General features: G+C 38.1%; 1 protein-coding gene across 5 annotated transcripts in view; it reads right to left on the reverse strand.

Annotated features, from left to right (window-relative positions):
- The window catches only part of LOC127455742 (kinesin-like protein KIFC3), a 63,001-nt gene that overhangs the window by 32,615 nt on the left and 13,875 nt on the right, over positions 1-16,511 (reverse strand). The window contains exon 1 of one of the 5 annotated variants that reach the window (XM_051723836.1): positions 13,101-15,464. The exons of 1 other annotated variant lie outside the window; for it this stretch is intronic. In XM_051723836.1, coding sequence (XP_051579796.1) covers positions 13,101-13,427 — 327 coding nt within the window. In that variant the 5' untranslated portion in view covers positions 13,428-15,464. Of the gene's footprint in view, positions 1-5,931; positions 6,182-13,100; positions 15,465-16,511 lie in introns of those variants that run through there. 3 more of the 5 variants (XM_051723834.1, XM_051723835.1, XM_051723838.1) reach the window with 3 other exon arrangements.

The raw sequence follows: 16,511 nt of genomic DNA on the forward strand, positions 1-16,511 counted from the left end.
AAGCCTTTGACCCAACATCAAATGCTTACAATACATTGTTACAATGAAGCTGACTAATTAAACTAGACCATAGAAAAAACCCCTCTTAGTCTCTATTGCCTCTATTCATGCTTGTCTCCCACAACATGCACGAACATATTCCTGCTGTACTGGGAATCCAGTTTTCCTGCGGTCCAAAGGATGTACAGAACGATCCAGCCAGTCCTTGTTAATGAGTGATCCCATCCTACCCAACATCTTTTCTTTTTTTGGGACACTACAATAAATAAACTGCTCTTAACTCTTCCAAGTCTTCATAACAATGTTTGACCATATTGATAGAAGTGTGAGAGAGATGGAGAAAGATTGAGAGAAGGGAAAGAAATGGTAATGGCTGTTCCCTGAAAGGTTGACGACTGTGTTTCCACCACTTGTTGCAAGTTCATTTTACCCATAATCCTTTAAGCTGTCAGCAGATGAGCTCTATCTCCTGAGATGGCAGGACAGACATTTTTGGACTGATCCCATTCAGTCACTGCACCACATAATCTTTCTTTCACTGGATCGTACTGGAAACCATCGGTGTTGTTCCAGTGACTATGAGAACACACACAGTGGATCCAAAAAGTATTTGGACACTTAAGTCACACCTTAAAATCTCAATGTCATTGCATTAGATAAACTATCAACCCAAGAGCCATTAAAAAAAAAAAAAAAAAAAAAAAAAAAAAAAAAGCACAAGAACACTTTTTATGCTTAATATTTGACAATAGGAAATTTGTTAGGTTTCAACCCTTTAAACTCTGTTTCAGTGGCATACCCAAAATTAAAGGCTTATAACTTCATACACACACACACACACACACAAAAAATTGGTATCATTATAAAGGAAACTTTTCAAATTTTTTAATGCTACAGACTATGATCAATTCTGAGACTCTCAGTCTAAGAAACTGCTAAAAAAATAAATAAAAATAAAATAAAATAAAAATACATCTGAGCCAAAAATGTACCTTTTTTTCTGATTTGACATTATATATCTCTGGGTGTAAATAAGGTGGCTCTGAAAAACTGCATTTTTGTTTTGTTCCCAATCATAGCAACTAAAGCTGAGTCAAATTTTGTGTTGATACAAAGCAATCAAAAGTTACATTACAAAAATTATTTATCCTAGTGTCCAAAACGTCTCCAAGTGTCCAAAAGCCTCTCCAAACAAATAAAACATAATAATTGTACATAAAACTAATTACACATGCAAACACAACAATGAATAAAGGTTTGCATAGCATGTAGACATGATTTTAGTAATGAGATTTCAGAGAATGATTTTCATTTGAGCCATATGAGTCAGAGTCTAAGTCATGTACTTGGCGCCATCTCCTGGTGGTCATATGTAACAGTCAACAATCAAATGTCTCTCTACCCACATATGGATGAATTTTTACACCAATCTGAACCATTTTGCACCAATCAAGCATTCCATGACACTACACCATTTCCGAAGATGTCATCTGATCCAAGAAAGCTAATGTGTTTTCAGTCAGATTGCAAGATACCAGACAGCCAGATGCTGTGTGCACTGTGCACATTGTGCTTTGTGTCAATTATCTAATGATCTCTGCATCCGATTACCTTGTGTGTGGGCTCGTTTGAAAGATAATCGTCTCATCTACGTAATGGTATGTACATTTTATCTGTTTATTTTTCATGATGTTATAAGTGAAAGCACAGCATATGAGCAACACCTGCTCACATGAAACAAATTCGCTATATTTTTTGTTGTTGAGTAAAACAGATAGGCTGGTTGTCTTCTACTTTTGAGAGCTTTCCAACGACATATGACACACGGCTATTTGATGAGTTTAATATTTTTATGGATTACAATAATATGTACAGTGCATTAATAAATTATAAAAATGGAACACTTCTGATTTGTCTGCAAATGTCAAAATCACTTGTTCAGTTTTGGTCATAATGCCTACATACATTGTAAAGTAGAGGTTCTAAACTTTCAAACAATAACTATTTTGTGTTGGTCAAGACCTATTTTTTTTTCTCGTGGGCCCATCCGAGCTTAAAGGGTTAAATTATGAAATAATACAATATATATAGCCTACTGTTGAAAAATAACAAGTATTTTAACATTTTCTGGTTGTCAAACATTAGTGAAACATGTCCATATGTGATGAGCAACACCTGTGGTGACTCTGCAGGACACTTGTGCGAACTTGATGGGAACTGACTTCATATATCCCCTAAAAATATAAGTAATTGCATCAAAAGTAATTGCAAAATGGCTCAGAAAAGTAAAGTCCTGAAATAAAAGTCCAGAGAAATTTGTTTGCATATGCCACTTGGTCTAATGTTGCATGTGAAATATGTAGTTTAGAATTTTTTTTAAGTGTGGTGTAAGAGTCCAAATACTTTTTGGGGCCATTGTATTACACATTATTTGAAATAAGCAAAAGTCTAAAGAGTTAAATCTTTATGCAAATAAATGTTCTGTTAACCCCCTTTAAGACAAAAACTTTCCATTGAATAATTATTCCTCATTTTAACAATTAATAATCTCAAATGGAAAATGTAGTTTAAGTTATAAACACAAATGTAGTGTACTTTTAGAAGGCTCTTAATGTTCTGTTCAGACACAAAGATAAATCTACCCTTTGGGCTTCTCAATTAATTACTCTTTTTTTTTTGACCACCAGAGGGAGCAGCAAGAACAAACAATAGCCCAAGTGATGCTCTTAATCTGATTCACTCTTTACCAATCATTAGAATTTAATCAAACATAAACACCAATTATCCAGAAGTCACAGTATACACCAAAACATTATGACATCTGAATTACCCAAGAGCCAGTCTCTCTCCCTCCTACCCTAAGGTCAAGTTACGCTTGCTCATCAGTAAAACAAAACTCAGGCTGATGTTTCAGCAGAGCACTAGGTGGTCTCCTGGGAGGATTTCACACAACAGACTAATCAACAGCTTCTGTCCCCTGATGAAATACCACACCACAGATATTCATTTCTTCGCTCATTTGTGCGTAATCTATAGAGCACATCTATATAAAGTGTCGGTTAATAACTTAAATATTACATTGTACCTGGCTGTTTAGGTTTAAAAAAAAAAAAAAAAAAAAAAAAAAAAAGGTAAAAGTTTTACCATCCGTCCCCCATCATACAGACATGAACACAGAGTGTGTGAATCTCATTAGCCTAGTTCTGCCTCGCACTCTCTCTCTCTCTCTCTCTCTCTCTCTCTCCCCCCAGTGTCTTGTATCCTATTTTAGTTCCACTACCCATATCTACCAGCAGACAAAAACCATGCATAAAGCATCCGGTCTAAAAAAAGGTTTCACTTGCTCTCAAAAACAGTGTAGATGCACCAGTCTTAACCATTTATGTTCTGTTGTCAGTTTAAATGATCCCAAGACCCTTTAAATACCTCCAAAAACATTCTTAACAAAAGGAAGTATCAGGTTCATAATGCATTCATTTATGAGAATGTTCTATATGTTTATGGGCATAAAATACTTCAAATGCAATGAATTTTTACATGGTCTGATTGGTATACATACTGTAGAAGTTGTATTCCCTTTCACACAAATCACAAGGAAAACGGCAGCTTATCAGTTCATAAACACTTTTCGGCCTGTTCTTCACGCAATGCTATCTTATGACATCAGAACACTTTTACTATATTGCATGACTTGTAAGGTGATTACAAAGTCATTTTAACGTTTACATTACATAACCAACTACATTTACAAGCTTGTATGCATGCAATCTAATTGCACCGTAGCTCAACTGATAGACCATTGTGATTGCAAAGGACCTGGGTACGAATTGACTTGGTTACTTTAGCAATTAGTTTCTCTCAAATTTGTTTGACACTATCGGTTAGGACCAACTAGTCGACTAATCGATCAGTCGTCCAACAACTGATTAGTGGGGTCGACTACTAACATTCATATTTTTAGTGGTGGTGGTTTTAATAGGAGACACAATTATCAATTAATTAAGGAGACGCAACTTCTTGAAGAGCATTTTTGCGTTCAGCACAGTACATTTTCATTTATGAATTTGGCAGACGCGTTTATCCAAAGCGACTTACAGTGCACTTATTACAGGGACTGTAATTAGCGTTATCCCCCTGGAGCAACCTGGAGTTAATTGCCTTGGTCATGGACACAATGGCGGTGGGGATCGGACCGGCAACCTTCTGCTTACCAATTCTGTGCTTTAGCCCACTACACCATCACCACTCCAGGAGAAGAACAGTCAGCACAGTAAAACCCTCTGCAAGAAGTTTAGTCTTGCTGTCTTTAGAAGTTGCTGTAGGTTTATTCGTTTTATGTGCTGCGTTATAGCAATCAAAGTGCTGCGTCAAAAATACATTTCAAGATGATCACTGTCTGACATTAAATCCTCTGAGTAAAATTCCTGTATTTGTGAGGTGTTGTGGAGAGATTAAAGTCTTTTGCTGATTCTGTCTGACACTGCTTAAATAAATAGTTTTAAACTTCTTGATGCTGTGAACTATGTGTACCCACAATATTGCAGTTCTGCACTTTTGACTGTGCAAAGAGGATCACCCTGAAGCACTCTGGTTACATTAAAGCTTGTTATTCTGTGTTCAGGATGTGCATAAGCGGTTTTGTGCCACTCTGTATTGGAGCCTTTATTTCTTTTCTTTCTTTGATAGTTTTGAGCAATACGATGTTAGAGCAATTTAGACTATTTATGTGTTGAATATCCATTCGTTACCATGTTGAAGTGCTGCGCTTTGCGTCCGTATATCCCTCTGAAACGCATCTGATAGGGTTCACGTAAACAAGACAGAGCCTAATTATTAATCATAAAAATTAGCAGTATTGCATTTCCCTAGTTTGTGTATGTGATGTGTAGGGATCCTTGTAATATTGTGCAAACAAGTCAGTTACGTAATTCTCATGAGATGAGGGATACAATGCTGACCATGCAATAAAAGTTACAATTACAAATCAATTAATATGTTTAAGTATGCTGAACTATACTACAGTACATGCATGTTTTCTATGTGGACAGATCTTTGTATGTAATTTGACAAAATGCCAAATGTAGTGGTACATTACAGCATAAGTACAGTATGTATGTGTCTGATTTTTTTTAATTTATGCAGTAAAAAAAAAAAAATCACTATTTTATCCCTGAAATGAAAAGCCAAACTCACGAGCGTACAGTTAGTTTCTGCTGACATAGACCTTTTTACACTAGTTTGTGGCATCAATTATTAATCAGCCAATGCATGCATGCATACACATACACACACGCACGCAGTCTGTTGCCAATGGGTAGTAATACGAATCCTGTGGTCAAACAGTCTGTCGCTGTCTGTCTGATTTCCCTGTATCATTCATCTGTAGATGCCCCCTGAGCATCTCACCATCTGTCTGTCAGTCTGACTGACTGACTCTCCCCTCATTTCTGCATTGCTTTGTCTAAATCACTGTAAAAACTCAAGATAAATGGGAGGAACACATAAAACCGCTGTTTTATGAGTATGACCATGAAACATTCATCTCAATGCAGTTATGACAGCTTCCCCCATCCCCCATTATAAGAGAGTAAAATCACCCGCTCCCTCCGTCTCCGATCCTGTAAATCCATCCATATCTCTCCAGCACAAACATCTGTCTGCACTGGACACCATAACAGAAAAACACTGCATGCAGCAGCCAGTGTCCAGTTAAAAACACACAAGATCTGTGTATTTGTGTGTATGTGTTTCAAGAGAATACAGTGCTAAATATTAGACAAAAATAGAACAATTTAGAAGATGCAGTGCTCACTTAACAGACAGGATGGAGATGAAATTCTGCTGCACCTAAAAATATAAAATGGACAAAAACGGCACACGTAGTTACAGTAAAATTTCGCATTCATCCTCTCCCTCGTTCTCTGAACTTACCTCTGTCCCTGCAGTCTCCTGGTCTCTCTCATGCCTCAGTCATCTTGAAGCGTTTAAGTGAGCAAGCTCATGCACAAACACACAAATGCCACCGATCTCTGCGCTGCACCACCACCAGCAAAGCTACCCCCTCTTTTTCTCGCTCTTTGTCTATCATACACACATGCAGCTCCTTGCTCTTCACAAAACAGACTCGTACTGACACAAACACTCTTCTTCCTGTCACACTATTCCTTGGTAACAGAGGAATCTAAGCCAGCAGCATCACGGCCCCCTGCGCTACTGCCCTCCTTCCTCCTCCTATCCCTCGTTCCCTCCCCCTCTCTGTCTCCCGCCCTTTCTTTCCGTTGCTCGCCTGGCCTCTGAAATAAATATTTCACCATGCAAATGTAGCGTAGTGGTGCTCTCCTTTTCTACCAACATGTGTGTGTGTGTGTGTGTGTGTGTGTGAGTGTGTGTTCGAAATGTGCAGCATCGTAATGCTCTGACAACTACTTGGCACACTGAAACATTAAAGAGATGCATTACAAATGCATGGGTGTTTGAGATAGACCAATATATATCAGCAAGGCTGATATTTGGTGATTCTAAGATTATTGATATCAGCTGATAACCACATACACTTGGCTGATTAACAAATATGCAAGTTAAGAAATATGCAGACATACTTCACAATGGATTTGTTTAATTAGTAATTCCTGCATCTCATTTGCTATCCTTAAATACAGTGATGTGAAAAAGTATGAAAGTACTTTCTTTGAAATACGTCCGTCCAGAGTCAATATACTGACACACCACAACAGCGCTGCACTGTCAATGATAAAATGATGGAGAAACCATCGCTATTTAATGAACAAAACAAGTCCAGATGGGACTTATGATAGAAATCAAGTATTTTTCAGCCTATGTAAGGCGCATTTTCACAGACGCACATCAAGTCTTAACTATCACCAAAATGCAGAATGACATGAATTTATATACCGTGTGTGTGTGTGTATATATATATATATATATATATATGTGACCGACAGATTAATATTATCGGCTGATATTAGCCTTTCATAGATATATTGTATCAGCGTATATGTTTCCGATATGCACAGATATGAAAACTTTTTTTTTTTTCAGGACATATAATGCAGAAAACAATGGTTGGGGTAATTTAGAATTGGTGTCATAAGGTAGTTTGTCCAGCAGAGCGCACTCCGACTCCATTGTTTACAGAGCTGAGCTGACGGCAGTTCTAACAGAACAGAATTATACAGAATTATAATAATAAACCGAATTACAAACATGATAAAAAAATAGCATGTAACTATAACATGTTATATAACTAAAGCATGTTAGTTTACATGTTAGCATAGCATGTTAAATTAACTACTAAATGAAAAATAACATCAGCTGTGTGAGCTTTTAAAGTAATGTCCTATGATTGTTAATTAACAATTAACATATACTGTAGGTGCGCGAAAGCACAGCCAGACTGTTCCTGTCTGTACCTTTAACTCAGTGGTTCTCAACTGGTTTTGCTTCAGGACCAGATGTTACATTGGAAATCAAGAACAGACATATTACGCAGGAGAAAAGGCTCCTCATTACCATGGTTAGGTCAGTGTAGCTAGTCTTGAATAATAGTAATAATAATAACAAATTATAGTATTTATGATAAAATAAATACTAGCTGAAACATCTTGAAAAATGCCACTGTTGATATAAAATGAGGTCTAATAGATTCTACCTTTAGATTATTTCATATGAAACTATAACTTTGTCAAAATATAACAGTTACTTTTACTCGTGAAAATCGTGAAACAATTGTGTAAAGGTGATACATAGCACATAACACAGTGTTGCTCTTTACCTCCTCAGTGCTGTTTGGCATGTCAGGGCTGCCTACTGAGGTTCGACCTGACTTCCTCCGTAACGCTTTAAACTCAAAGTCTCACTAGAATTGAAAATGGTCACATCAGTTTTGAGGTCTGCGCTCCACAATATTGAGGGAAGCCCTGTTGTTGCACGTGCGCGCGCGCCAGAGAAAAGAGCAGATCATGATCGTGAGCTGGTTCCGTTACACTCCTGCGAAAGTGCAGATGAGAAGCCTTTAGCTGATTGTGAGGTTATCATTAAATCTGCCTCGGCAGTGCTAAATAGGCTATCACTTGGGCAGCTGTCGAAATATCTTCAATGGGAGAACCATGGCATTGTTCTTTCCCTGTTGTCTGCGACCCAGTCCGAATAGACCTGCGACCCACCAGCTGAGAAACACTGCTTTAACTCACACACTCACTTATGGTCAGACCCCCTCACCTCGCTTCTCTGACATTTTCTCTGCTGCATGTGTGTGTGCGGTGCAAGTTGACGAGTCTGACAGGAAAGGAGATGCGCACGCGCAGGTGAGATTCTCCATCCGGTTGCATTTTTTTCTCAATACCGTAGATAAGCAAATATACATGGCATGAAAACCGTCAATTTTCATACCGTGATACCACTGCAACACTACATGTCACTCATGTCTGTTTGCTATGTTAGCCAGCTATAGTTTGACAGTGCAGTCAGTAATGTAGCAGATTGAAAGGTAAACATCAGAGCATCTTTTGCAGTTCAGCAGACAATGGTGCGGTGGTGGATTGTGTCTAAGTGTTGATTTCATGCTGTGTTGTTACCTAGTTGGTGAGACGCAATGCTGGAAAGTAAATAAAGACCATCTTTTACTCTCCGTGACAACGAGCTTATAGCTAACTAGCTACTCACATAGCTACTTTCATTGTTGTCAGCTGAGTGGAAGCTAATGAGTAAACATGTATTCACCAAACTGTTTTGTTCAGGCTTCACAGTTTGGTACCCCCTTTGACCGAACAATTCCAGTCGTTGCATTTATAAAATGTAATATTTAAAAGTCTGGTTTTCCACCGTTGAAAGTTTCTCCTGAACTTGTATAGCAGAATACGATGTAACACCGCTGCTGCTGTTTATCTCTTGTCTTAGCAGGTGTAAATGCTTCTTGTTTTACATCCTGCCTCTAATTGACAGGCAGTATTAAAATAGTCAGCATTTGACTGATACTAAACAGTAATACTGATGTTTATTTAGCTATTTGTTTTATTTTTATTTAAATGGTCAGCAACTGACTGATACTGAACATACAGTACTGTTTTTTATTTAGCTATTTATTTTCTCAGTGTTCATTTCTAGAATTTGTTGACAATGTATAATAATAATGTCAAATATTCTTTGATAAAAATATTTAAGAAAGCAGCCTTCTGAGTACCTTTGCATAGTCATATCGGTGCAAAATCAGTGAAAAATCCACATAGAAAAGGTCCGTTCAGCTCAAAAATTAATTATATCGGCCACCATATCGGTAATTGGTGAATTTTCCCCCTCTAAAATCAGTATTGGTCTCAAAAATCCCATATTGGTCGGGCTCTTTATATATATATATATATATATATATATATATATATATATATATATATATATATATATATATATATATATATATATATATACACACACACACACACACACACACTATATTGCCAAAAGTATTCGCTCATCTCCCTTTAGACGCATATGAACTTAAGTGACATCCCATTCTTAATCCATAGGGTTTAATATGACGTCGGCCCACCCTTTGCAGCTATAACAGCTTCAACTCTTCTGGGAAGGCTTTCCACAGGGTTTAGGAGTGTGTTTATGGGAATTTTTGACCATTCTACCAGAAGCGCATTTGTGAGGTCAGACACTGATGTTGGACGAGAAGGCCTGGCTCGCAGTCTTCGCTCTAATTCATCCCAAAGGTGCTCTGTCGGGTTGAGGTCAGGACTCTGTGCAGGCCAGTCAAGTTCTTCCACACCAAACTCGTTCATCCATGTCTTTATGGACCTTGCTTTTCATGTTAGAACAGGAAGGGGCCATCCCCAAACTGTTCCCACAAAGTTGGGAGCATGGAATTGTCCAAAATCTCTTGGTATGCTGAAGCATTCAGAGTTCCTTTCACTGGAACTAAGGGGCCAAGCCCAGCTCCTGAATAACAACCCCACACCATAATCCCCCCTCCACCAAACTCCACAGTTGGCACAATGCAGTCAGACAAGTACCGTTCTCCTGGCAACCGCCAAACCCAGACTCGTCCATCAGATTGCCAGATGGAGAAGCGTGATTCGTCACTCCAGAGAACACGTCTCCGCTGCTCTAGAGTCCAGTGGCGGCGTGCTTTACACCACTGCATCAGACGCTTTGCATTGCACTTGGTGATGTATGGCTTGGATGCAGCTGCTCGGCCATGGAAACCCATTCCATGAAGCTCTCTACGCACTGTTCTTGAGCTAATCTGAATGCCACATGAACTTTGGAGGTCTGTAGCGATTGACTCTGCAGAAAGTTGGCGACCTCTGCGCACTATGCGCCTCAGCATCCGCTGACCCCGCTCTGTCATTTTACGTGGCCTACCACTTCGTGGCTGAGTTGCTGTCATTCCCAATCGCTTCCACTTTGTTATAATACCACTGACAGTTGACTGTGGAATATTTAGTAGCGAGGAAATTTCACGACTGGACTTGTTGCACAGGTGGCATCCTATCACAGTACCACGCTGGAATTCACTGAGCTCCTGAGAGCGGCCCATTCTTTCATAAATGTTTGTAGAAGCAGTTTGCATGCCTAGGTGCTTCATTTTATACACCTGTGGCCATGTAAGTGATTGGAACACCTGAATTCAATTATTTGGATGGGTGAGCGAATACTTTTGGCAATATAGTGTGTATATATATATATAAATTGTCAACTTTTGATGCAAACATTCTACAATAGTCATGCATTGTATTATCACAACAGGGGTAGTACTGTAGAAAGATATAAAAATAGACATGCTTTTGACAGGCCAGCCAAAGCGGGTGAAATTGCTCACTCATTTGTGTGGTGTATAAATTGACGAGTCTCTCAGCAACTACACTGACACCATTCTTCTTCAGCAAATGCTCCCATGAGACCGAACATAAATGCTCCCCTTTATCTCCCTTTCTCCGAGGCAATGCCAGGTAACTGGGTTACAAACTCAAACAAGAGCAAGTGGGCAGAGAATGATACAGTTTAGTAATATGAATAACTGTATGATGAACACTGCACAGATTGAATAGGTTTTTCAATGGAGCCGAAACTTATTGAGAGTCTAAAGTGAATAATTATTCGCTGAGATTACAGGTCAGCATTACGAAACTATTTCCACAGGGTTGTAAAAACATTTAAAGCATAGTAAACACTGCTATAAGCTGTAGCAACATTGTGTCCATGTTAAACATTTACTAATGAAGGTCTTAAAAGTTGACTTCAGTGCCAGCACCATTACATCCTCAGTGTTAAATCTGTGTCACCTCATTTTTTCTAGTATTGACATTGACATGCCATTGTCCTTATTTAATGATTCATGATAATTAAACATTGCCACAATCTTATCAAGCTCTACACACCCTGCAACTGGTTAAAAAAACTGAAACTATTGATAGTTGGGCTCAAATTCAAGGGTATCCCCCTTCTGGCTTTGACTTCTCAGGGGCCGTTTACACGACAACGTTTTCAACTAAAAATGCGTTTATGCGTTTTGGCTGTTCGTTTACATGACAATGCCGTTTTGGGGCCTGAAAACGCAAGCTTTTGAGAACGATGTCATCTCTGTGTAAACATACAAAAACATTAATTTGTGAAAACGATGATGTCATGCGCACGCGTATTACGTGTTCAGTCTATAGGCATGCGTGCGAGTACTTCAAAACATGGCGCGAGACATTCAAAACTACAATGGCGGACTACAGGACTGTGTTTGTGCTGCTCATGATTTTGAGTTTATTGATGCTTCTCCAGCAAAGTGTAGATTTACTGCATCACTACTATGACCAGCGATCGCCATCTTCATCGTTTGTATTCATCGCTCTGTGGAAGATTGCTTATGTGCGCAGGCGCGTAGTGTTTCTTTACAAGGTGACATCGCCAACTACTGGCCTGGCATACATAATGCAGCATTTTTAGTTGTTTTCAAGGATCCGTGTGAACGGGGATCGTTTTGACAACGTTGACATCTGTACGCAAAACTTTTCAAAAACGCAAAAGGAAAAACGTTCCCGTTTTTAGTACATTGTTGTCGTGTAAACATACCCTCAGTTTACCAGAGATATACAGTTAGCAACTATTTGTAACAAAGCGATATATACAGTACTGAATTAAAAGCTCTGGCAATCCCAGAAAGGAGAGATTTCCGTTGATCCAACAAGTGGAAGCAAAGACAATTGAGGAAAAGGGAACAATGGTAGATTTAATGTATTCTGTATGAATTAATTTATGATTAAAGAGGACAGGGAGCTTTCCGATTAACCCAGTACTTATGTAACCACTCATCCACTGCCACCACACGCTAACAGGATTTTATCCGCTAAAACAGGACATCGGAACAGCAGGGTACATTAGAGACAGTACAGCAAATTGCAAGTGGATCTGAAACAATTCCAGCTAACATGAAATCTGCACATAGAATCACCCCCACTCTGCATCAAGGACATGCTGATATTTAGCTTCACATCTTCAAATACCCCCTCTCTATTAGCCCCAGTGAAAATTCCTCTGAACTGCTGATCATAAAACTTGGATAAGGGGCGAAACGTCTCGAGTCGCATCCAAATGGACCAAAATAGCTCTACTAGACATTCTATGACTAGACAATGACCTGGATAACTAAGAATAACTACTGACAGAATAGAGAAAATTCAAATACACTTGCGTCGCCCAAAAGAACAGGAAGCTAAGACCTTGAACCAACGAGTACCATCCGATGTTTCACTAAATCAATAATACAACACTCATGAATGAGACAATATGAATATATAATTGTATTTTGGATTAAATGGAGGGATTCCAACTGCTGTCAGACAGCAGGAACTGTTCTGTTGGCATAATTCTGTGCAACTCTCTATGAAAACCTCATGAACTACACAGATCAACCAAATCACAAATACTAACAACAGTAAACTTTATTGCTTGGTGATCTTCATTGTGTTTTACAGAGTATAAAGCAGTGTAAACCAATCCCAAAATGTGTGTATATGCCCCACATTCAAGAACAATCTTTAAAGGCATAGAGGACCTACGTTCCTCCTCTATCCCCTCGTCTTCATTCTTACCTGTGCATTCTTCCTCCTGTCATGCACGTTCTCAAGGTGTACTGCTCTGCTTTTTCTTGGTCTGCTTGGTATTCTATCCAGGCAACTTTCAAAGCCACTGCGTCTAGAGACGCTTGAGGTCTGTAACGCTCCAGAACTTCCAGGCCAGGGGTGCTTGGCTCTCTTCTTGAACCTCAATTTTGCTGCATCCGGGCTGGCCAGCTTGGGGGACTCTTCAGTCTCATGTTTTGTGGGCTCTTCAGTCTCATGTTTTGTGGGCTCCAGGACCTTAGGTCTCTTGAAGAGGTTGTGAAGAGACAGAAACACCAAGGTGCACAATACATACATGATGATGCTCACTAAAACAGTCAAGATTGGGTTGCCCAACACATTCAATCTCAATCAGAGATGGAGTGTCGTTTAAAAGACATTCTGAATTCTCCTGTTTCAGGATCGTCATGAGCGCCGATCACTATCTTCCGGTTGAAGTTACAGTAGTGATATCAACTGTTGCAATCATGGACAGCTGAGCTTTTCTGTTAAGTTTGATGCAGATAAATCACATGATCTTCCAAAGTTAATTAAACAAGGAAAATTCCAAACAAGCAATAGTCCATGCAATCTGTTTGGAAAGTTTAAAGTTCTTTACTGTAGCCTTTTGAGTCTTTTATATACAGATCTTTGCTGTATTTGCTTGAAAAGCAAGTCCTTAAGATTGCACTGATTCCAGTCCTAGACAGTCACACTGAACTGAAGATTCACATGCCTTTAAGCGGAGTTCTTCTAATGCTCATTTAGACTGATAATCTGTTTGTGATTTGATCAGCAAATGAGATAGCTCTCGCTTGAGAGGATGAGGGTGGACGGACTCATGCGCACCTGCTTTTATACCCCACAAAAGCCATTTCAACTAACCTGGACACACATCAATACAGACACACCCTGATAAACAAAGTCATGTATGCCAATGTACAGGCACACGCAAACACTTGTGGAACAATAGATCACTATTGTTTGTTACCCAGGAAATGGTTCAGAATGTTTGCATTCTCCCTTTTAAATTTCACGTCCTCTCCTGCAATCTCAATGCCTCTTCTTTGGAGAACTTCCAGTGATGAATTTGTCTTTGATAAGACTACAGGTCTATTCCAGAGAAATCTGAACATTCCAGTGAACAATCATAAAAATTTTCATCCAAACAGAGCTGTAATCTCCCTTTGGCAAAAGCTGATGTTGAATTAATCTTCGTCTCCTCGAGTCACTAATGGTTTTATTGTATTTTTACAGTCGTTTGATGGTGGGGTAAAATTCTCACAGGTCAGGACGCTCCCTCTTTTATAATTCTTGTTGATGGTCTGAACTTTCTCCCAGTTTGTGGTCCATAATACTGGGCAAAATCCAAACATTCATAGTCTGGCCGGTCGTGCACTGCGGGTGATGTCCCACACCTCCACTGAGAGAAAAAACATGTTCATCCTTGACCCCTCCCTTTTCTCATGTTGTCCATCTGTCACTGCAGTACAGATTTAAGCACAACCATCTCATAGCTGATGATGTAACGACTGTTTGCATTTATGCAAAAAGAGAGGGAAGGAAAGAATTCAAAAACTATGTCTATTTTGAATGCAGTGCAGAGCACTTGTCCATGACTTGTCAGCTTGTCCATGATGGGTCATTGCCACAGTGGGATAAATGTGTTGCACTGCATCTTTTAAGCATGTTCACTAAAGGGTTATTATAGTTTTGCATTTATTTAATTATTAGTTTCAACTTTATTTTTAGATTGTCCTTTTAAATTTAGTTTTTTTTTTTTTTTTTTTTTTTTTTTTTTATAAAAGTGTTTGCTAGCAGTTTAGTTTTAGTATGTCAGTAGTTTTAGTTTTGGAGTCACAAATTTATTTCAGTTTAATTTCAGTTTTTCAAATTATGTTTGGTTTTTCTTTTCATTTTATTAAAAGTCTTTATTTGGTTTTCATTACTGACAATAACCCTAGTCCATCATGCCTCTACTGTATAACAATAACTCCATGGTGATGGGCAACCCTTTGATTACCTCACAGTGAGAACTGACAGTGTGAATCATGGGGTCTGAATTATGATTTGTGGTCATAACAGATCACTGCACCCTTGTGCTGGAACTCAATCACTGCTTAAAGAATGTATGCCATGTTCCCCAAGTGTGTATAAAAATTGACAATAGACCATCTTCTGGTTCATTACCCATTTTAGAAGCATGTCACATAGAGGATGGGTCACATATTTTAACTCACAGAAAAACAAGCCTTCATTGCTCTTATTCAGTTCTAACCCAAGTAACCAACACAGCAGTTAATGGTCAGACTAAATTGCAGTTTAAAGCAATGTTTAAGCTCTATCATCAGCATTTGTGGCATAATATTGATTACCAGGGAAAATAATTCAGAGTTGACCCTCAAAAAGCAAAAAAATTTAAAAAAATAAATAAAAATTAATTGATTACAGTAAGGCACTTACAATGAAAGTAAACAGTAGGGAGACGGGGGTTAGTTTTAACTAAGGCTGTCAATCGATTAATTTCTAAATCAAATTAATTACATGGTATGCCAATTAATAAAATTAATCGCAATTAATCACATATATAAATATTTGCGTAGAAAGCCCCTCAAATAACAATTATTTTATATGATAAAATAATTATAAATTGTTATATTTAAATGATTACAAATGTATATATATATAATTACACACACACACACACACACACACACACACACAATACCGGTCAAAAGTTTTGAAACACTTGACTGAAATGTTTCTCATGATCTTAAAAATCTTTTGATCTGAAGGCGTATGCTTAAATGTTTGAAATTAGTTTTGTAGACAAAAATATAATTGTGCCATCATATTAATTTATTTCATTACAAAACTAAAATTTAATTACAAAAAAATAAAGTTTTTGAAATCAATGACTTGGACCAAATAATAAAGAAAAGCAGCCAATAAGTGCCCAACATAGATGGGAACTTCTTCAATACTGTTTAAAAGGATCCCAGGGTGATACCTCAAGAAGTTGGTTGAGAAAATGTCAAGAGTACATTTCTGCAAATTCTAGGCAAAGGGTGACTACTTTGAAGATGCTAAAATATAAGTTTTGATTTATTTTGTATTTTGTTTAGTCACAACATAATTCCAGTAGTTCCATTTATGTTGTTCCATAGTTTTGATGACTTTTATTCTAAAATGTAAAAAAAAAAAAAAAAAATAATAAAAATAAACATATATATATATATATAGTTTATTTCCATATTATTGAACATAAAAGCCAATCATTGGCTTACAGTTCATAGCAATCCATTTTGCAATTGAATTTGTCCATCAGTCCGAGATTTATTTTATGAGGGCTTGTCTAAGGATGTGTCAATGCAGGGGCATCAGTTGCGTATGGCGGCTGCC

The sequence above is a fragment of the Myxocyprinus asiaticus genome, chromosome 18 (genome assembly GCF_019703515.2).
Source record: "Myxocyprinus asiaticus isolate MX2 ecotype Aquarium Trade chromosome 18, UBuf_Myxa_2, whole genome shotgun sequence".
NCBI classification, from domain to species: domain Eukaryota; kingdom Metazoa; phylum Chordata; class Actinopteri; order Cypriniformes; family Catostomidae; genus Myxocyprinus; species Myxocyprinus asiaticus.